The following is a 21,603-nucleotide window of genomic DNA, read 5'->3' on the forward strand; positions in this document are numbered from 1 at the left end:
GCTGGGGCGGCGGCGGCGGCTCCTCGCTCCCCGGTATCCGACTGCTCCGAGCGCCGCCGCGCACCCGGGCCGCGCGTCCGGCTGCCTCTCGCCTTCCTCCCACCGGCCTCTCCCTCCGGCATCCCCCGCTGTTTGTTTATTTGGGGAGCCCCTCCGGAGCCCCGCGCGGCTGGGACGGAGCAGCGGCGGCGGCGGGCGGGCGGTGCCGGCGCTGCTGCCCCCTCCGCCTGGGAGGAGCGGGCGGCGGGGGGAGGGCAGGATTTAAACGAAGGGCGGTGACACCGCACAAAAGATTTCGATAGGCTCAAGTGAGGTTACAGCAAAGGCAGCGGGGCGGGGGAGCTCCCCCGGAGCCGTGCAGCGTCTGGCTGGCAGCGCCGTCGCAGCCGCCGCTTCCCAGTAGTTTGTCTGAAAGCCTGAGAAAGGGAATTTAAACGAAGATTTCCTACCCCTCTTTTTTTTTTCCCTCTTTTTCCTTTTTTTTTTTTTTTTTTCCCTGGGAGTTGGCCGCTCAGCCAGGGAAGATGGCAGGAGGAGCTCAAGGCCGGGCGGGTCGCAGCATCCGCGGATGCAGCCCGCGGCCACCACCCTTGTTTGCGGGAAGAGCTTAAGTTGGTGCGGCGGCGGCCACCGCGGGAGCCGGCGAGGAGGGCCCGGGGCGCAGGGGATGGACGGCGGCGGCGGGGAGCGAGCGCGCAGCGGCCGCGTGAATGATCGCGGCAGGAAGGAGTGAGGCAGCGGCAAAGGAAGGGGAACGGATCCGCCCGCCCGCCCCAGCACCCGGATCCGGTGCAGCTTTTTTTTTTTTTTCCTACCCCCTCCTCTCTTTCTTCTTTTTTTTTTTTTTTTTTTTTTTTTTTCTTTCCCCCCGCGGTCCCCCGCGTCCCGGCTCCCTGCCGTGCCCCTCTCCCCTCCCGGGCCGGCTCCCTGCGGGTGCGCGGCGGGGCCGTGCGGGGTGGGCGGCCACACCCTCCGCGGCGCTTCCTGCGAGCCGGGGCCGCGGCGGGCGCCGGGGGCGGCACATGGTGCGCAGCCGCCGCCCCTCCGGCCCCTGCGAGCTGCGCCCGGCGGGCGCTCCCCGACCGGAGGCGCCGGGGGCGCGGTAGCAACTTGGAGGGCTGCGCCCCTGCCCCAACTCCGCGCGGCGGCGGAGCGTCCCTGAGGTATTGCGTCTGGTAAAGGGAACTTCGCGCAGGATCCCGCAGCCGGGGAGCCGGACGAGACGGTGGAAGGAAGGCGAGCCAGCGTGCGAGAAGGAAAGGAAAAAAAAAATTACTTATTTTTAGCTAAAGGATGCCAGACCGGGGCCCGGGGGCGCCCGGCGAGCGCCGCCCCGCCGCGGGAGCGCCGTAGGAGCGGAGGCTGGCGCCGGAGCGGGGCGGGCGCCCCGGCCGAGCTCGCTCTCCCGAGCGGCGGCAGCCCCGGCGCCCAGAGCCTTTTCTTGCCTCCCGGCGATTAATGGAATGATGTTGCGGAAAAGGCAGAGCGATCCTGCCGGGCTCTGTCGGGACTGCTCGGGCGGCGGCGGAGGCGGCAGCAGCGGGGTAGCGAGCGGCATGCGAGTGCCCCCCCGGCGCTATGGCTAGCGGTGGCTCCGGCAAGTCCAGCAGCGAGGTCTCCGGCGGCGGCATCCCCAGCAGCAGCTCCCTGCAGAGGAAGAAGCTCATCTCTATCTGCGACCACTGCAAGATCAAGATGCAACTGGTGGCCGATCTGCTTCTGCTGTCGAGCGAGACCAGGCCGGTGAACACCGAGAGTCTGTCTGTCTTCGGTGAGTCCTTTGAGAAGTGCAGGGACACGATCATTGCCAGGACCAAAGGACTTTCCATCTTGACCCATGACGTCCAGAGCCAGCTCAACATGGGACGCTTCGGGGAGGTGGGAGAAAGCCTGATGGAGATGGGGGAGCTGGTGGTCTCCCTGACCGAGTGCTCTGCCCACGCTGCTTACCTGGCAGCAGTGGAGACTCCAGGGGCCCAGCCTGCCATGCCTGGCTTGGTGGATCGCTACAAGGTGACCCGGTGTAGGCATGAGGTGGAGCATGGCTGTGGGGTCTTGAAGACCACCCCTTTGGCAGATATGAGCCCTCAGCTCCTGCTGGAGGTTTCTCAGAACATGTCCAAGAACTTGAAATTCCTGACAGACGCCTGCGTGCTGGCCAGTGAGAAATCCAAGGATAAATTTGCTAAGGAGCAGTTCAAACTCAGTGTCAAATGTATGAGCACCAGCGCCTCTGCCCTCTTGGCCTGTGTCAAGGAGGTCAAGACCTCGCCCAGCGAGCTGACCAGGAACCGGTGCGTCTTGTTCAGTGGACCTTTGGTGCAGTCTGTCTATGCTCTGGTGGGCTTTGCCACTGAGCCCCAGTTTTTGGGTAAAGCTGCCACCATTAATCCAGAGGGCAAAGCTGTGCAAACTGCCATCCTAGGAGGAGCCATGAGTGTGGTATCTGCTTGTGTGCTCCTGACCCAATGCCTCAGGGATATAGCCCAACACCCCGAAAGTAGCACCAAAATGAGCGATTACAGGGAACGGTTGAGGAACTCAGCTTGCGCCGTCTCGGATGGTTGCAACCTGCTATCTCAGGCACTAAGAGAAAGATCTTCACCCAGGACTTTACCGCCAGTGAACTCCAATTCTGTGAATTAACCCCCACATCTTCTGTTTAGATCCCAGTCATTGCTAAAGGAAAATAATATCCCACCTCCTCACCCCTTTTTTGTATACCAAAGAATTTGCTTGGATGAGCCCAATCCTTTGATTTCATGTGGTGAAGAAGCAGAACATATTCAAAATATATGTACTAATAAAGATAGCCAGTTTTGGCTTCTTTTTATTTTACTTTAAAGTTAAGCAAGTATCAGCAGATAAATTTTCCTTTATTCAACAAGGTCTTCACACAAGTGGTAAAACTGTTTCAAAGTTTTTTTATATTTGGGGAGGTGGGGGTATCTTAGAAAAAGGAGAAAAAAAAAAAGAGCTTTAATCGCGCTGGGTGCGGTTTTTAAAGTTTGTCTTGTCTTGTCTTCCGAAATTTCCCTTCTAAATTTTGCTGTTCGATTGTGCAGGAAAAAGGTTACCTCAGTTCTTACTCATTTAAAAAAATGAAAAAAACCCAACAACACATAGATGATGGATGTAGCTACTATTTTGTTTGTTTTTGTTTTGTATGACTTTTTTATTTTGCATCAAGTGTTAGGTTAGAAGTGCATTTGGTGTGTAGGAGTGGAAGGACTGGAGGTTGTGATTATGTTTTCCATGTGTTGATTTCCAAACTGGGGGAAAAGCTACTGTGAGTGTTTAAACAAACAAACAAAATTACACTATAACAAAAGTGATTTTAAATTTTTTTCCAATGTCAGTTTTTATCTTGCATGTACTGGAGTATTTATTTCATCTATTAAAATGTTATGTTTCTCAGATGCTTTTCTGTGAATCTTTTAATACTTGAATAATTGAACAACTAGGCCTGTTTGTATTGTATGTCATTTCCCCCAGGGAATGGGTGGTACAAACGTAACTGTAAGTTCTAGACAGCAGCATACAGGCTTCAATTCAGTTCTTTTATTTTCATAAATACTGTCCTTCTCCCAGTACTACCCCTAGCACACAGAGCTACTCCAGTTGTATCTGTGGGCAGCTGGGCAGTGCTGCATGCACTGGGATTGCTGTGCACTGGGACTGCTCTGCAGAGTGCTGCTGACTGCTGCAGCAGGGCACAGCCTGGCTTTGTCTTTATCAGCATTCGGTGTTACCTTTTGAGAAGGTTTTGTATTTTAATTCTTGCAGGTGTTGTGGGCCATCTGTGTGTTAAATCTATGAGTTTCAGTATGATTTCTTAGAAAACTTTGCTGGTTAGCCTGGTGTGTGCCATATGTCTTCTTGGGATTGTGAAGGTTTGTTGGAGTGGTGCTTTAATTCCTCAGAGGTTTGTGTTGGAGCTCCCCAGTAGAGATTTGTATCACAGCAGTTTGAGTTTGATGTTGTAGATTACAGGAGACCATGGCTAACTTTTGAGGTGCTGACCTCCAGCTGAATTCCTTGGGAGGTGTGAGTGGAGCTTAGTGCATACTGCAGTAGTTCCCAGAGCTGCAATGCTGAATGTTGTCAGCCTGGCCCTGTGAGATCTGTTGCCTTCTATATATTCTGGTAAATAGAAGAGCAAGTCTTCTGGAAAGGAGGTTTTGTTTCTCTGTCCTGCTCCATCACATAATTGTGGGGGTTTTTTATAGGTCTGCAGATTGAACCTTGTTGAAAGCTATTGGAGGAGGCACCCTAAAAATGTTGTTACTATGGCTTAAACCTTAACAAATACTGTCCTGTTTAGTCCTTTGAAGAAGGAAACCTTTGGGTTTTGGGTATGGAATGGACCTAGAGTAGTGAAAGGTCTTTGTTTTATAGCATTATTGCTTCTCTTGCCTATGATGCTTTTACTTAAGTGGAGTGAAACATTACTGGGTAGTGGACAGGCACATCTGTTGGAGGACATACAAGCTATATCCATGTCTTCAGGGTTAGAGAGAAATCATTCCTTAAGTACAGTGGACCTCTGTGTTAGGTTTTGCTTATATTTAAGTGGAAGTTTTCTTACTTCAGTGAATTGTATGAACAATTCTTTGCCATAATCAGCCGGGCTGCACTCCTGCAGGGTGTGATGTTCTCACCATGCAGTGCGTGCTGCAGAGACACGGGTGCCCACAGCTATGTGCTGAAGTATAGAAGTCCTCTCACTGTTCTTTAATAAATCTATGCACGCAGTGTTCTAACTTTGACTGAGATGCCTCCACAGGTATTTATTTCCTAAGAGGCTCTCACAAACGTGTGCACACACAAACGTTTTCCCATCTGTATGGCAGGAGCAGCTGTAGGAGCCCGGAGGGACTCGCAGGAGGCCAAGGCCATCTCCAGGGAGGTGCTGTGGCTCTGTGCTGGGTGCAGTATCTGCTCAGCTGTCCTTTGTATCTCCCTCCCTGCCGTGTCTCCGTGGGAGCTGAGGCACCTCCCAAGTGACTGTTCCTCCTTTTCTTGTCGGCCGAGGCTCCGGGGGAAGGAGGAAAAGGGGCGTTCAGGATGTGCTATCTCCTGCCGCAGACGGGAGGTGAGGAACCCGCCCCGCCCTTCCTTGGCACAGCTCCTGATGGGGCAGGATCCGTGCGGGACGTGCGGGGATGGTGCTGGGGACCTGCAGGGCGCAGGTACAGCCAGCATCCTTTAGCTCCAGGTCTTTTCAGCTACTGTGACCTCCAAAGGTGCCGCCTCCTCCTGCCAGATACAAACCAGAGAATTCTGAAGGGCAGCTGTGCAGCACATCTGACAAAAAAAAGTAATGTCCCACTGGCTCTTTTGATGTTTCTACTTACTAGTTTTTGGTGCTGCTGAACTAATTAGATCCTTTTTGATTCATTTATACATTATTGAGGTTATATAGATCACAGCACAGCCTCCTTATTACCTCTACATATGAAAGGCACTGTATTATTAATGATGATAATGCTGATTTTTGTTGTGGTAAGATCTTGTTTGAAGTGGTTTAGTGCAATTTTTGTTTTAACAAGGTTACTGTAGATTCTTCCTCCCCTTTCTTAATATTTTAAAGTGAGGTACATGCATATATATATAAATAAGTACGTATCTTCTTTTTTTTAATATGAAAGAAACCAGACTGCCTTAGTTGCATTTGAGCTGTATGAGTTCAGGAAGAATTCAGTTTTATAAATAAAGTGGGAAATGTAGCCAGGCCATGATTTTTTAACAGGCTGATAAAAAAAAATACATATACACAAATAGTAAATTCAACAAAGTAACTTCCTGTAGCATTTTAAAACAATAGTAATTTTAACAGTTCAAAATATTCAGTCGTTTCTTTTGAGAGTGCAGCTCGCACAAAGGGAGGCACACACTGCACCCTGGCCTCAGCTCAACACTCTATCTGTCAAAATCTGTGCTACTCATGTAATTAGCACAGCAAAGTTGAAAAAAAAAAGAGTTTTGATGCCAACAAGCACAACTTGCACATTGTGGCATTTTTCTGACCTGAAAAAAGTGGAGTCCCACTACTGAGTGTGAATATATGTATCTATTTTAAATGCTGCAATGCCACATTATAAAGACTTAATGTATATTGTGATAATTTATTCCTATAGAATATTAATTCTGACACAAGACATTAGTTCAGAAGGTATATTCATGTTGTTTGCTTACTTTGTGCTCTCTGGGCCAGAAAAAATACAAAATGGATGAGTTTTCAGGGTGCACTTGCAGGGCTCATTAAGGTCAGTGATTATCACTTGGCACTGTACTTATGCCCCTGTTCCCAAATATTCCACAACATTTTAAGTTAGCAGGTACTGTCATTATTGCATCATGGGCTTACACAAGCATGAGATGTTTTCTGATGTGGAGTCTTGAGGGGAAAAAAAAGTTTTAGGGTGCTTATATCACATATGTCATGGACTACTCTAATAGTGCATCTGATGAAATGATTAACTTATTTCTAAAGACATTATGCAATGCACATTTGTAGCCAGAAACAACGCTATCCCCACCACAAGAGAAGTAAGCTTGTTTTTTAAATGTAATAATTTTTTAACAGGGAAGAAGCTGCCACCTTTGTATTGTCTGTAAATTTGATACCATCTTGTGGTTGCTGCTTCAGCATAGGGAAGGTCATTATTGATGTAATAATACAGCAGCTGAATTTGAGTTTGAGACCAGAGCAATGTGTTTTCTGATTCTAAAAAAACTAAGTTCTGTAAGGCAACCAGTAAACCAGCAGCAAAATGCTATTGGAAAGCAAGTACACTATTTAAGGGAACTTGCAAATGTAAAGCCATGTTATTTTTCAAAACTAAGAAAGAAAAAAAAAGACCCTGGGTCAGATAATTCCCTTCACTTTTTACCACAGGAAATGATCAAAGTAGCAGAAAATCTGCTCTTTTTGGCCAAACTTCTGTCAGAGACAGAAGGGGTCCAGCCAACACATGGTGTATGCAGCCTTGCAGTAACAGGGGATGTGGCTGATGGGAAAGGAGGTGGGACCAAAGAAAATCTGTAGGGCAATACCTCTTATTAAACCCACAGGAATTTTCCTATTCTAGATAAAACAGTGGCCGATCCAATAAAGCAAATCTCAGACAGCACAGCCTTTCTTTCGGGGCCGTCAGAAGGCTGGGAGCGAGGACGTGGGGCTGGAGTGTTTGGGATGCTCTGTGCTCAGCAGCTGTGTTGCTGTAGGGAACCAGAGGTCTCTGGGGTGGCCCTAAGAGATGTAAGAAGTACAGGCACAACGTGTACCTGCCAGAACAGTTTGGTGGGAAACGAAGGGGTTGGGTTTTATCTTTCTTTGCTTTCTTCCCTATCGGGCTCTCTCCAGACTTCACAAGCAGAAGCAGATGGTAGGGGCCAGTACATTTTACTTCTTTGTTCTTACTGCCTGTAAAAGGTGCCAGATGGGCAATGATAAAGATAGAAATTCTCTTCCTGTAGCCCAGGGATAGCGGAAAACACAGAACTTCAAGGCTGCCCTATCCTCACAGGACCACCATAACATGTTTTTTTGGGCCCACTGTTTCACTCTCTGATTTTTTGCCAAGAAACTGACAGAAAATCCCAATGGCAACTTGACAGGGGCATTGAGGACCAGTTAAATATTTCCCATATGACACCAAACCACCACCAGGTTTGGATCACTCACAAATGATCCAAAAAGTGGATGGGCTAGGTGTGGAGTGCAAGGCTAGATCCTACATATAAATAACTCAGAAAATTAAATACTGTATACTCTGAGGCGTTTACTTACTTGGGAATTAGAATTATCATATTTTCTATATGTAAGACTAGTTCAAAAGTGTATTTAATTTACATAATTAGCAGCAGTACTTAGAACCATCTTCTTAATGAAGACAGACATATATGGACATGAAGGGCCTTTTCCATGACTTTAATTAAATACCGCTGTTTTCCAAACTATGTTCAAATGTTGAGGGTTGTTTTTTGTGTGGCAAAGTAAAGAATTACATATTGATTTTCATTAATCTGAATATTTTCCTAGAGTTGGTTTTATTGTGCTTGAGTCCTTTGAACCTAAGAGGGTTTTTTATTTTGTTTTTTTAAAACCATGCAGAGTATGATGCTATATTCCAACAAGTCAAAAGCAGCATTTCAAGATTAATGCAGAGATTCCTGGGGTCTTTTGTCAGCTTGCCAGGCTCTTGTTCCTGTTCTAACGTAATTCTTTATAATTTCCTTTTATGTTAATAAAGACTTCTTGTGGCTGTAAAAGTTGAAGTTGTCTCACTCCATAGACAGCCTGGTTCTTATGTAGATACTATTTAGATTATTTAGAAATCCTGCTGGTTGCCAGATGGAGCTCTTCTGGGTTTTATGTTAAATACTTGGAAAGATAAATAGCTTGATTTTCCTCTCCTCCCTCCCTCAATAAAATAAATACTTGAAAAATGATTACTAACAACTTGCTTAAATTCAATTTTAAAATCAAATTATTTTCAGCTGAAGTGACTGGAAGTATGAGATGCCTCAGAGTAGTTGGGTTTTGGTCTGACTTACCTACCAAGATCTTAAACCAGCAGTTTTTCTCCAGTTTTGTTTGGGCAGCAGGAACCTGAACTGGGGCTAGAGAACACAGCCCTGAAGCCTGCTGGGCACTGGCACTGATGAACTTCTGTTTCCCACTGAACGCACACCAGGTGTTCCCCAGGTCACACAGAAGGTGCTTGGGAAGCCCTGGGAGTCAATGTCCCACTAACCATAATTCTGTTGTTGTCAACTTACAAAATGTCAAGAGAGCAGTTCTGGCCCTCAGGGTTATGGTTTTAAGTACAGAGTAAGAAATTGCCTTTTCCTAGTCAATTTTTTCAGCATGTATTGATTCTGTCTGGTTCACATTACATATAGGAAGTCTCTCAATTGGCTGTTCAGGTGCACTTTGGCCCCTGTTTGCATTCTGACCATGCACACAATGGAAAAAAGTGAGAAAAGTCATCTTGATCTATATGTGCAGAGTGACAAATTATAGGCCCTGCAGCACTTCTGAATTGGTGTGCAGTTAATGCTCTGGTCTTATTTAAATGCTTCAAATTTAGTCAATGTTTAAAAATTTACTTTCTGTTTAAAAATTTACTATGAAATCAATCTGTTCTGGCTATATTAGATTCATAGTTCAAAAACTTTATCCTCTTTCATCATCTTAAAGTAGTCATTGGTCTAAAACTTCAGTCTCTGGGTCTGGCTTAAAAAAACAAAAAGAAACTGAACCCTGTATTTCAGTTTTATTATTTTTGAAAGCTTTAAAGCTAATGAGTTGACCTATTTTTAAATTACAGAGCATGGAAAAACAATGGTGTATTCTTTTTCATGCTGAAGTGAGCTATTGTTTCTCTGCTCATAATTAAAAACTCACTTTTTAGAAACTCAGATAGGTCCTAGGTATTGCAAGAAAGTCTGTGAGTGAAACTGCCTGCATGAAATTTCCCTAATACTGAGTTTAGAAACGGGATTCATTCAGGATCTGTAATCTTGTCTTGTCTTGTGACTGGCATTGGAGGAGTTTGTCCCAACAGCCTGTAAATGGAGCTGGTAACATGTGAGTGGGCTGAAGAGCAGTTGTTGAAGTGAGTACTACATGCTCCAGAGACACCAGCACCATCTCTGAAACTCCAGATAGGTACCAGAGCCACTGCCTGGGCACTGCAGGTTGTGATGCTCTCAAGAAATTACAGTGAAATACAGGACTGAAAAAAGCTATGAGCAAGAGAGGCTCAAAGGGACGACACACTTGGGCTTTTTAAGAGGGGAAAAAAGAAAAATATTTGGCCAGAACTACTGGAGTATTTAGGGGTTAACTCCCACTGATTTTCAGTGGGAGCCGTATGTCTGGATGTTTTGTGGGCCTGATAATTTCTGATGAACTTTGAATGCCTGTGGGTTTAAAATTAATTTAGCATGTTGGCTAGACTCTTACTGAAACTCTAGGAAGCTAGGGAATTTGCAGTTGAAGTACCAGCATGGGCCATAATTGTGTTCTGCCATCCTGACCCTTCTGCATGGCTTACAAGCTCTTGCTATCCTTGCAGGCACCCTGCAAGGCAGCAGCCCAGAGGCCTAGCTCTACCTCATGTGTCTTTATGGCTGCCAGATGCCAGCACTGTGCATCTTACTTTCACACCAGAATCACAGATTTCATCTCTGTCCCTCCACCCTCTGCTCCTGGTGCGACACCCAGACATGGAAAAGAGATCTCTTTGTGCTCTGTGCACATTATCCCTGTAGAGGCCACGTGTATGAGGATGGATCCTGGTACCCAGGGGCCAGATGGCATTAGAAACATACCTGATCTCTCTGGATGTGAATTCCAACCACTTCCATGCCACGTTCATCCTTTCAACATGTGTCCTGAAGAGTTGCCCCAGATCTGTGTTCCCTGGATCTGCAGTTCAAACATCTTGTCAGAGCTCTAATGCTCCTGAGAAGGAAGGGTAATCTGCTTTAGGTATTTATGAGATGATTTGAGTTGGGGGGAGGCAGGGGAGCTGGATAGTAGGTTAATGGCCAGATTAAAGTTATAGCCCTTAAGATGTCCTTTTGGGCTTTTGTATGGCATTTTCTGCTTCTATTTTACCTAATTCTGCTATTTGCTAACCTTATGTATTGAATTGATTTGAGTTCAGCAAGACAGAGGAGACATCTGAATTTACACTGCTCTGTAATATCTATTTATTGAAGAATCTCCTATAACTTTCTGATATTGGACCCTGAGGCTTCTTTTCTTATCTTGCCGTGAGTGTTTTGTTTATGAAAATTACCTTAGGTTTCTCTCCAGCTGAAGAAAATAACTCCAAAGGAAACCCTATTTGGTGTCTTTATCCAATTCCTTACCTATCTTCCTTTTATGGACAGTTTCAAGATAATTAGACGAAAATTACTTTTTTTGAGAAAGTAATTTTACTCCTAAATATCAAAGTCATAGCCTGAGACTTGTGAGCATTTTCTTTTGTATGTGATTAAACCCACATCTGTTCATGGGGTAGAACAGAGGAAGAGCCATGCTCTTCTGTCTTGGTATGTAAGACAACAAAAGACCAAATGTTCTTCTTTGGTTCACTTTCATGACTGTACTGTAGTACACAGAAATATCTGGCTGCATCAACAGTGCTGGTTTGGACACTGAGTATCCTTTGATTACAGGCCCAGCACTTTGCAGACACTTGTATTGGGGGAAAAAGAAAAATATGGTAAAGGACTGTGTTAGTACATTATATTGTTCTGCATTAGGTTTGGTTTTGTTTAAAACAAGAAAGCTCAAATCAGAATTATGTGCCAATTCTTTATAAGATCCCACTCATTTGGCAAAGGAATTGCATTAATTACCTCTTGTTTTCTGTACTGTGTCATTACAGAAGAGAGAGCACATGCTGCACTTGTGAATGAAATAATTCACTCACATCTTTGGAGCCTTTGCTGTATTTTTCCCTTTTCCTTTGAAAAGAATGGTGGTTTGTAGACGACTTTCCCTGGATGATAAATATACTTTGCAAATGTACAGTGGTGATCAGGAAGAAGCTTGAGTAAAACAGACTTCTAAAATCTAGTAAACCTATCTGATAGAAACATTATTAGAAAAGAGTCAAAGTACTTTATAAAAGCTTTTCCCAATGGTGTATTACCTTAGCCATTGTTTTTCCTGGGATGCTGTTACAGTAATTTACTGTTACTGTGGACATCTCCTCCCCATGAGATGATTTTAGAAGATGGACAGGTTTCACTTATGGAAGATGCAGTTGCTCACTGGGTTTGGATCCTTTTTAAGACTCTGATCTCTGAGATCTTGCAGGTTCTTCCATGTGAGACTGCATTTTACTGAAGTGATCTGGAGTTTCCATTAATTATTGATGTCCAAGGAAAATCACTCCTGTCAAGAGAATAGAGCATAAAGAATGTTCACAGTACAGCTGTAGGAAAATGCTGTAAGATGGACACTTCTCTTTCAATAACTCTGAACTAGCCCTTCTACCTCAGGACTATTAATTCCAAAATTTAAAGAATTTCAGCTGCCAAAAAAATTTATAACCTACATCATTCACGAAAGTCTTCCTTCATATTTTGCTCTTTTCAAAGTCTATTTACCAAAAATAACAGGTTAAATGTTGGGGGGGTTTATGCCAAAATTTAGCAGTTTTTTTCTGTCAGTGGGGAAAAAGCAAACTGCTTTAGTTTACAGAAGTGGGCTGCAAAACAATATTTCTTTTACTCATTCAGGTGCTCTGTAACTAAGTTATTCTACTTCTCACATCGTTCTAAAACAGATTTTTACTGTTGCTTTGCATTGACGTCCTACAGTTTTATTTTTAAAAAGTGCTCAGCTTGTTTATGTTCTTCAGTCATAGTGACTATATACATTTGTCCTCAGAACCAAAAAATCCTGGTTAGTGACACAGCGAAATGATGTTAAGTTTATTTCTAGGGGAAAAAGCTATCACTGTGTCGAAGTCAGATTAATGATACTTTCAGCCTAGTAATTTTAAATGCTGCTGTATCTGTGGTAGTGTTTGAGGACTCCTGTAAGCCTAAAGCATATTATTTTAAAACCGCTTAATTCCACCACTCCAGAAAGCACAGAATTCTCAGACCATTTTTGGGGGGGGAATTACAGCCCTTTAGAATGTGCTTAGCAAAATGTTCCTAGTGAGGTCTAGTTTGCAGAGTGAGTCCTACCTGCCAATATGGAACTGGGATGTACAGGTTTAACATGTTCTGAGAGACGTTGTTGTAATGTTAGTGAAGAACTGCACTACCTGAGATTTGGGTATTTTGACTTTTCAAAGAAACACAGAATTTTTATTATTTATAAGCAACCTTTTAAATTTTTTTTGGAGATGAAAGCCCCAGAAGTGTTTTACTAAATGTCTCACCCCTCTGTAGTTCTTGTCAAATAGTTCCATCGCTTATCTGTTTATTTAATTATTTTTAAAATACACAGCACAGTACCCTGTGCAAATATGAAGCATTGATGTTGGCAGCAAATCAGCTTCTGTTTTCAGTGAGGACAGAGTTTATACCATGATTCTCTTCACTGGATAAATCCTTTGTGTCTAACATCTCCAGCTAGACAGCAGATCTACCAAAATACTACTAAATACTCATTAAATAATAAGTAATTATTAAATTGCTAACAATCTGCATCAGAACTAGCAGCTAGTTGAGGGACTACATAAGCAGGGGCCGATATGGAAATATATTTGGTAATTAGGTAAATGTTTGTCATCATTGTGCCCTGCCAGTGATTTTGGGTGTCTGCATGTTAGGACTGGGAAAGAAGGTGGAAACTTGTTTGGTCAAACAGTACAGCTCAGTTCTCAGGGAATAAAAAAGCCCTTGCCACACTTGCAGAGTTGGCTTGGATGAGCTGATAAATAGGGAGCTGTAGCTTGCTGATAACTGAGGGATTTGTAGAGCACATGGAGTCACAAGAACTGTTATGGGCAGTTGGGCCAAGTCTGCTCACAGAGAACCTTTCTTCATTAGAACAAAAGCTCTGTTGTCTATCCCAGGCTCTCGTGTATCTTCACCTTTGAGGACTGTGCCTTTTCTAGAAGCACAGATAAAAAACAATGCACCTGTTTCCCACGAGGTATGTCCAACAGTCATCACTTTTTTTGCGGCTGTCTTGGCCCTGAGTGTGGCACTGTGTAATAATGTCCAGGGATGCTTTTTTTTTCCTTTGCTTTTTACACTGTCACTCATGTATTCCTTAGTGCACGTCATCAGACTAGAAGCCATAATTCACCTCTGTTTCTATTTCTTCTCTAATGCTTCCAAAGATCTCTTGTACTGACTTATAAAAACAGCTGGAGCTGCAACATCACTCCATTTCAAGCTCTGAATTGTGTTAGCCATTTCACTGGTTCCACACACTGCTTGGGTGGAGACATCAGTTAAAATTCCCAACACGGCCAGGAGTTCCAGCTTTGTGTAAGTGGTGGTGACTTTCTAATTTTTAACTACATTACACTAAGAAAGATTTTTCCCAGAGCAATTTACCAAGAGGGGAAAAATGGAAATACTGTTTGAGGATGACCTTCCACCCCGGTGATCTGGGGGTGACGTTGGCTGATGTCTGTTATTGCTCAGCTTTCCTGCAGTAGCCGAGTGCTTTGTCACTGCTACTGAACAGAAAACTCCTGAGCTCACTGAACAGTTTGTGAGGGGTTTGGGAAATGGCAGAAGGAATTCTGAATGCAACTGCAGAACAAAGTATTCTTCAAGTTTACCTGAAACAAATGTGGGTCCTTTCTAAGCAGATTAGAATGTGTTGGTTCTAACAATTTCTTCAATCTGAAGTGCTATTCCTGACCCAACGATCCTGAGAAAGAGAAAATGAGAGATAAAAAAAGAAGGGAATTACTTTGCAGCACTCCAACATGGGAGCAGAAAAAGTGTTGTTTTGATTGTCTCCAAAAGAGAGGCAGTGCTGTAATTCTGTTTCATTTTCGTCCACAGAACTTGGAAAGATTTTTCCTAGAAATGTGTAATGGGACTGTCAGAAAACAGACCCCTCCCCTTCCCAGTAGTTTCCTGCTGAAGTCATTTAAGGCCTCTTACAGCTTTCATCTGTGTAGGCACTGAGAGCTCATGGGCCAAGATTTTTATTTTTTTCTCAAAGGGAATAAAAGCAAAACTGAAGCGCTTTTTGAAAAGTCGTTAGGAACAAAAGTTGGAAGTTTCTGTGCATGTGAAGCTGGCTCTCCACTTAATCAGTTTCTCATTTCCGTTCTGTTTCCGCCAGCCCCAGTGAAGTGGCTGTAGGTGTTTTTCTTGTTTTAGGTACTGCTAAAAGCATGTATGAGAGCTGCCCAAAGGGGCGGAGGGGGAAGTTGTTCCTTACTTCACTTCTGGGACTGCCTGTTCAGGGCTTTACACAGGAGGTGACTTGGAAAGCCTTGTGAATTCCATTTACTGTGCCCTCAGACCTGATGATCACAGTAGGCTGAGCACACAAAACCTGCTCTACAGGCAACAGCCCTTGTGCAGTAGCTATTTAGGAAAAAAAATCCCTTTGTGGAACTGGCAGATAGCCTGCATTTGCAAAGTTGGGAATTTTTGTTGGTTATATATACAGTGTTTAACACAATGATCAAGGCAATGTGCTCTTAGAAGAAACCATTACTACTCTGAATAAATGGATGCTACTCAGCATGCATTTTCTGGTTGGACTGAATTCAAGCGTCCCATTCTGAAATGGATAGCTTTTTTGGACAGCATTCACTTGTCTCTCAGACAAATCTGTAGTGTGGATTTGTTCCTTAGATGAATGATACACATTTCATCCGGTTTCTTTCAAGCTGAACTCTGCCTGGCACAAGAATGATAAATGTTTTTTTCTTTTTCCTTCTGTTTAGAAGACCATGTTGTATTGTGAAAGATGAACTTCATTCCCAAGAGAGATGAACTGCATTCAGAGGTGGATTTACTGGTACATGTTTGTAATGCTACAGCAGTGCCATAGGCACCTCATCAGACATACATTGGGGTAGTCTTGAGCCTTAGTCATACTGCAGGCATCAGCTCTTCTGTAAAGCTTTAATTGGAGGTTATGTGTCCTTAAAGCCTAGAGGAGTCTTCTCTCTAGGGAGTGAATTCCCCTATCTTGTTTTTCTATTAGTTTTTCGGGGTAGTACAGTATACAAGTATAATATACAAGTATTTCAGCCTTGGAGCATGAAGAGCTTCCTGATGTTAGCTGGCTATTATAAATTACACATGCATTGAAGAGAAGAAAATGCTAGTATTGAAGTAGGCCACCAGCATGCTGTTAATGCAATCCACTGCATTCATATGACATTTAAAGTGTGTATTTGCATTTGCTATGAAACTGTGCATACCTAATGTGTAATTTTTGGGGCTTTCCTTGAGACAGTGGATAAAGAAGCTCTGTGAATTGAGTACAGCCTAAAGAACAAATTTACTGCTTTGAATTAAAGTCTTGATCAGGTCCCAGGATTATATTCGGGACTGCTGAACTAATCAGTACACTTGGAGAAAAACTGAAGTTTGCTCCCAGCATCTGACCCTTATCCTGCAGTGCTAGCAAGCCCTGAGCATTACCTGTCCCGGTCACTTCCCCACATCCCATCTGTCCTTGTGATGAGACCATAAGTTTGAGGCCAGCCAGACAAGATGTTCTGTGGCCTTTTTGATAAGGGCTGATGAGGCCTGAAGTGAGAAGATGGCACTTTTAGATATTCTGGATTCAGGTTTTCTGCAAGGGCCACCTGGAAAGGAGAAATTAGGTTGTGGCTCAAGACCGGTTTCTAGGAGTGGCCTTCTCAGGTACAATTTAAGCAAATCTGCTTAATTTGCTATGGTTCTATTTGTGCTGAAAGCTTATCCAGCCTTTCCCAAGGCTTTAGATCTTTACCTGCTTGCTAAGGTATTCTTTTTTGTCTGTCTTATTACTGGAATTATTCTTGTTGCTTAATTACAGTGTTGGCAAAAGTTCTTGCCATACTGAAAACAAGATTTGAACTGAATCCAAAGACTGTGGAGTTGGTGCAGCTGTATGATGGGGAGGAACTGGCACATGCTTTCTAAGATTTGAAAATATTAACCATATATTCAAGGAAATTGCATTTGAAATGTCCTTATTTCAGGTGGCAACTGATAATTTTAAACAAGTGCAGCTTTTGATTTTTATTATAACTTCTTTTGCAAGAGCCTAAGACTAGCCAACCCTAGCCAAGTAGCCAACTCATTTGTGAGTTAGCAGTGGTAATTAGAGATGCCTGGTCTACTTTACTGTGGTATGTACATACACTGGTAAAGATTGATAATAGGAAAGTTGTCACTCAGAAGCTATTCTACCAAAATGTCTGTCTGCTGTTTGGCCCCTTGTGTAACGAAAGGCACCAGTCACCACAAGTCACTGGGGGTGACCTAATGACCAGTCACCACTAGTCACCACCTAGTCTCTGGGCAGCAGCATTTTTATACAGAATTCCTTTCTGTGAAAGCCCTTCTAAGAATCAGCAGAACAGCTGGCTCAGTAACTGAGGCATACAATGCACAGGGGTGACAAAAAACTGTACAAGCAAAGTAAGCCTTCCTTGTGAAGAATTGAACAGTCAGAGTTGCTGGCAAAGTGCTAAGAGTGTCAGTGGCTGCCTAGGTTAGGAGAGGATTGGGTGTGTTCAGTGGGGGGGATAGTGTTTGTTTAGGTTTTTCCTCCTGGGACTACTTTAGTATTTCAAGCACGTTTGGGAACTTTCTTTTCCCCCAGTGGTCTGAGATGTGAACTGGACAGTGTGTACGGATCTGAGAGAATAAGACTTAGCAATGCTTCAGAAAAAGCAGTTGCATATCCTATAATGACAGCTTTGTTTCTGTGTGCCTGTGTAGACTCAGTTTTTGTTTGCTGACTTTTCTTTCAGCTTAAAATACACAAGAAGATGCCTGTTGGGGCTGAAAAACCCTGAAGATAGACAAAACTGTAGAGTAAAATGGAGCTGAATCCAACCTTGTCTGGGGAGTTCCTATGTGTGCTGTATCAGAGGGAACAGCTGGGGTCTGCTACTGACACCATTATGAAAGTCACATTACTTTCCACCTGACTGTATGCTTAGTGTGTATGCCCTGTCCAGTAAAATGGAGAGCTGATGCTTGTTTCCTTTTTATTCAGTGTCTGTGGGATGGTCATTTAGAGCAGCATTTGCCTGAGTCACTTTGTCACAAGCCTATTCAAAAGGCATTTGCTGTATGTAAACTGCTCTAAGATGAGGAGTAGACACAAAAGGACATACTTGTACAAGTTACTATTCAGAGATCTTGAAACATAAAAACACATAGCTTTGAAGGAAAAGGCCAAGACCCTGATAATAACTGGCCAGGGTAGTGGAAATCGTTAAAATAATGACTGGGAGCAGCCACAACCATTTCCAAAATCATTACATTCATCAAGCTGGAAAATGAGCCTGGTGTAGCAGTACATCCACATGGCCAAGGACTCCAAGGAATACTGGTAATCCATCCATTTGCCTGGTTGGAATCTTGTCCACGCACCAGCTCAGGGGGACACTCCAGAGGGGCTCCCAAAACCCCAGGCACTGAGCTGCAGGGGACTTGGGCTCCCCAGCAGTCTGACAGTCGCTGAGGAAGCCGCTGGTGCAGGGGAGCTCCGTATGCAAACCTGGGGTGGTGGTAACTTGGCTTGTCCAGAGCCACTCCAGACCCTGCATTCCAGTGCCTGTGTGTGCTGCCAGTGTGGCTGGGTGTGTGCCAGCAATTAGGGACCCCAGGAGGTTTCTGGAAACTGATGTACAGGCTTGTGCAGCTCTCCTTGCAACACAACTTTTCCCAGCAGAGTATGATAGCTGTAACATGGGAGGGAGCTTTGCTCTATGCATGCAAAGCACCCTTATCTCTCAAGTGGCCTAACTAACATAATTAGATTAATCTAAGAGGAATTGGGCCTAATCTCATCTCTGCCTTAGATTCTGCCTCTCCTTTTCAGACCCAGAGAAAGGACTTTGAGTCCAAAAGCCTGCCTGTTCTTTCCAATTATATTAACTGGCCTAAAAAAAGATTCTTTTATTTATGTTCTTTTTCTACAAACTCTCACTCTTGCTATGATACAATTGTTAGTTCTATCCTGGAATGATTGGCATGTATGCAAATTGGAATAAAAAGCTCTGATCTGAACTGTTAACTAGGTTAAAAAAAGAAAAGCAAAGCTATGTATTAGTGTAAGAAAGCTGTTGTTAAAGAGGCAGTGTTTTTTAATACAACTAAAAGTCAAATATTATGGTTACCATAATATTAAGTAATTCTCCCCACAATTCACCTGTCCTTTTAATTAGAACAAAACTTTCTCCATAAAGCATCTTTTTTATTTTTAGACAAAACTGTGGCTATTTAATGTTTATCTCATTTTAAAAACTACTAGCAAGGTGGAGTAAACAGACAGTGGCATTACAACAAAACCCACTCTTTGTTTTTTTTTTTGTTTTTAACATTTTCTATGATACCTATATTACGTTATGATTTCTTTTTTACACTGACCAACATCCTCATATACAACTGCAAAGACTTGATGTAACAGTGAACACTAGAAAAATTGAAACTATCCTAAATGTCCCCATGCAATACATCAGCACTATGAAGTGAGGTGTGTGTCACCTGCATTAGGAAAGTAAAGGTGCCAGGGACAGGGACATCTTCTCTTCTCCTATTTAAGTAAACATTTAAAAGACAAAAAACCTCCTCACCAGTATGGAACTGAAATGTGTTACAGAATGATTCACATCAAATAAATAAATGCTTTGCAGTTGCAATCATTCCCTATTGAGTTGAAGTGGTATTATGCTGTTTTAATCTCATCAGTTCCACAATGCACGCACAAATGAAAAGAAGTGATTTTAACACTGTAGGAGGGGGAATAGCAGCTTGTGCAGAACATCCAGCCAAAGGAAGAGGAATAATTTTACAATGACTGACCTCAATTCTATCCCAGTTTACAGATTCCACTACAATTAATTTCATTATAATTTCTCCACTTCATTCCTGAAAAATTAACCCTGCATGGTAACTCATCATTCTTTAAGCTATCCGCAGTTTCCACACTTTTTGCCACAGAATTTAAAACACTTATAATACTTTCCTAGTTTTGTCTGATTGCCACTCCTACCCACCTTCACAGGGAAATTCAACTTCTGCTGCCATCTGCAACAACAATCAACTCTAGAGGGTATCAACGAACACAGGCAACAACCTTTTGAAATGGTCCTTTTGGGCTCAAATGCACACACAGGAACACTCCCTGCCTAATGCTGAAACACAGCCACCTCTTTGGTGAGCAGCATAAGCAATATGACAGCTTGTAGCAACACTAAATAATCATCTACTTAGCCTAGAGCAAAAATTGAAGCAGTGGGAATGTATAACATTTGAATCAGCATTTGTTGGGGAAACATTTCTCTTGTGACACAGAAACCTCATTGACTGCAAACATCCAGAAATTTCATAGTGCAGTACCTAAAGCTGGTAAATTCAGCAACTTCAGTTACTGGTAAATTCAGTTACTTCAGTAGTCTTGTATCTTGTTGATAGTACCTGTGCACTTTTGGAAAGATTTCTTCTTACAAACACCAGACTTCTTTGGGAAAATTTTTCATTAGTACAACAGGAAGCTCCAGTCCTGCAAAATGATAATATTCTGATGAGATTATAGTCAGAGACAGTGCAATCAATAGTCATGACACTGATTTGTCATGTACAGCTAAATGTTCTTCTTGAATGAATCCTTGCCTCTCTAGACTCAGCTCTGTACTGCAAACACTTGGTTTGAGGACTGAATTTGTTCTTTCCTTTAGTACTTCAATACTCCCAGAGAGCTGAGGTCTGATGCTCCTCTTCCCGTGGAATAGTATCTCATTTCCCAAGGTGTCCATTGATTTGAACAGGATCATTTGGTATTAGACATACCATGGAGATGTTACAGATAGCATTTCTGAGGTTTGTCTATGCTGAAAAACAGTTCTGCCAAGGACTTTGCTCATTAAAGGAGCAGTGAAAAGCAAAACTTGGTGACACCTGAGTGCATTTAAATTTGTATGCTTAATAAGTATACTTAAACAACAGCAAAAAATATGTAGGTGATTTTCTTATGCTATTGGTAATAACACAAAGGTGTATTTCTAGCTTCATTAAAAGTTCAGTTTTTGATTGGTTTTGAAATGTCCTTAATACAGAAAAACAAACAAACAAATCTCTATTATCCCAGTGGTGCTCATTACGATGCAGACTTGTCAAATTGCCACTACACTGCAGAAAGGTACACAAATCAAAAGCCTGCATATACTGGAAATTTTAACAATTTGGCAGGCAGAATATACAATTCATATAGTTAAGAGGAGAGAGTAGGCACCAAAAGAATGGAAATCTTGTTGGTTTGAGGGCTTGTTATTAGAAGAACATTGTCTTGAAACATTGTTCATAGATACTGCCAGGTTATCTGAATTCAGTCCTACCACCATAGCTGCCTTCTTCTTAGAAAAAAAAACATCCTAAGCCATTGCAATTAACTAAAATTTTTGTTGTTAATTTGAAAACTGCACAGAAATAATTGCAATTATAAAATTTCAGATTAAACTGTTTAATTCTGTAACAAAAAAAATTATATATATAATTAGCAGCGTTGAAAAGTCTAACCAGATCCATTTTGATAGTAGCAAACTGCTCACTAGTAAATATGCTCCACCTCTCTACTAGGAAGCAGCAGATGAATTCTTGCAATTCTCTTTGTAACTCTGATCCAAGTCCTTCTGAAGCCAGTGGAATGATTTATATTAAAACAGCTTATTAGATCTGCATTTTACGTGTTTGTCTCACTGAGATGAGTGCTTATTTCATCTTGATATTTCAGAGCTTCCAAACTCAACTCTACAGTTTGTCAAGAGCTGGTTTTTCTCTTGAAACTGAGATAGTATATTAAAAAGAGCACTATTGGATAGCAACAGACATTTGTTACTGGTCCATGGCAAGATACCAAATGGAATCAATGCTAAGAATATAATTTAAATAAATTTTGAGAGAAAAAGT

The 21,603-nt window shown here is 42.9% G+C and overlaps 1 protein-coding gene and 1 long non-coding RNA gene across 6 annotated transcripts in view; one reads left to right on the forward strand and one right to left on the reverse strand.

The window, feature by feature from the left end:
* Window positions 1-271: 271 nt before the first annotated feature.
* TLNRD1 (talin rod domain containing 1) lies at window positions 272-3,417 on the forward strand. The gene has a single exon (XM_068203780.1). The coding sequence runs from the start codon at window positions 1,579-1,581 to the stop codon at window positions 2,644-2,646; it is 1,068 nt and encodes a 355-aa protein (XP_068059881.1). The 5' UTR covers window positions 272-1,578; the 3' UTR covers window positions 2,647-3,417.
* A 6,454-nt stretch (window positions 3,418-9,871) lies between these two features.
* LOC137481847 (uncharacterized) overlaps window positions 9,872-21,603 on the reverse strand; it is a 38,567-nt gene continuing 26,835 nt past the window's right edge. For all 5 annotated transcript variants that reach the window (XR_011003716.1, XR_011003714.1, XR_011003715.1 and 2 more), the window contains 3 exons: window positions 20,116-20,200; window positions 14,283-14,374; window positions 9,872-11,923 (listed from right to left, as the gene is read on the reverse strand). This is a non-coding gene — a long non-coding RNA (uncharacterized lncRNA). The remainder of the gene's footprint in view (window positions 11,924-14,282; window positions 14,375-20,115; window positions 20,201-21,603) is intronic.

This window comes from Anomalospiza imberbis, chromosome 13 (genome assembly GCF_031753505.1).
Source record: "Anomalospiza imberbis isolate Cuckoo-Finch-1a 21T00152 chromosome 13, ASM3175350v1, whole genome shotgun sequence".
Classification (NCBI taxonomy): Eukaryota; Metazoa; Chordata; class Aves; order Passeriformes; family Viduidae; genus Anomalospiza; species Anomalospiza imberbis.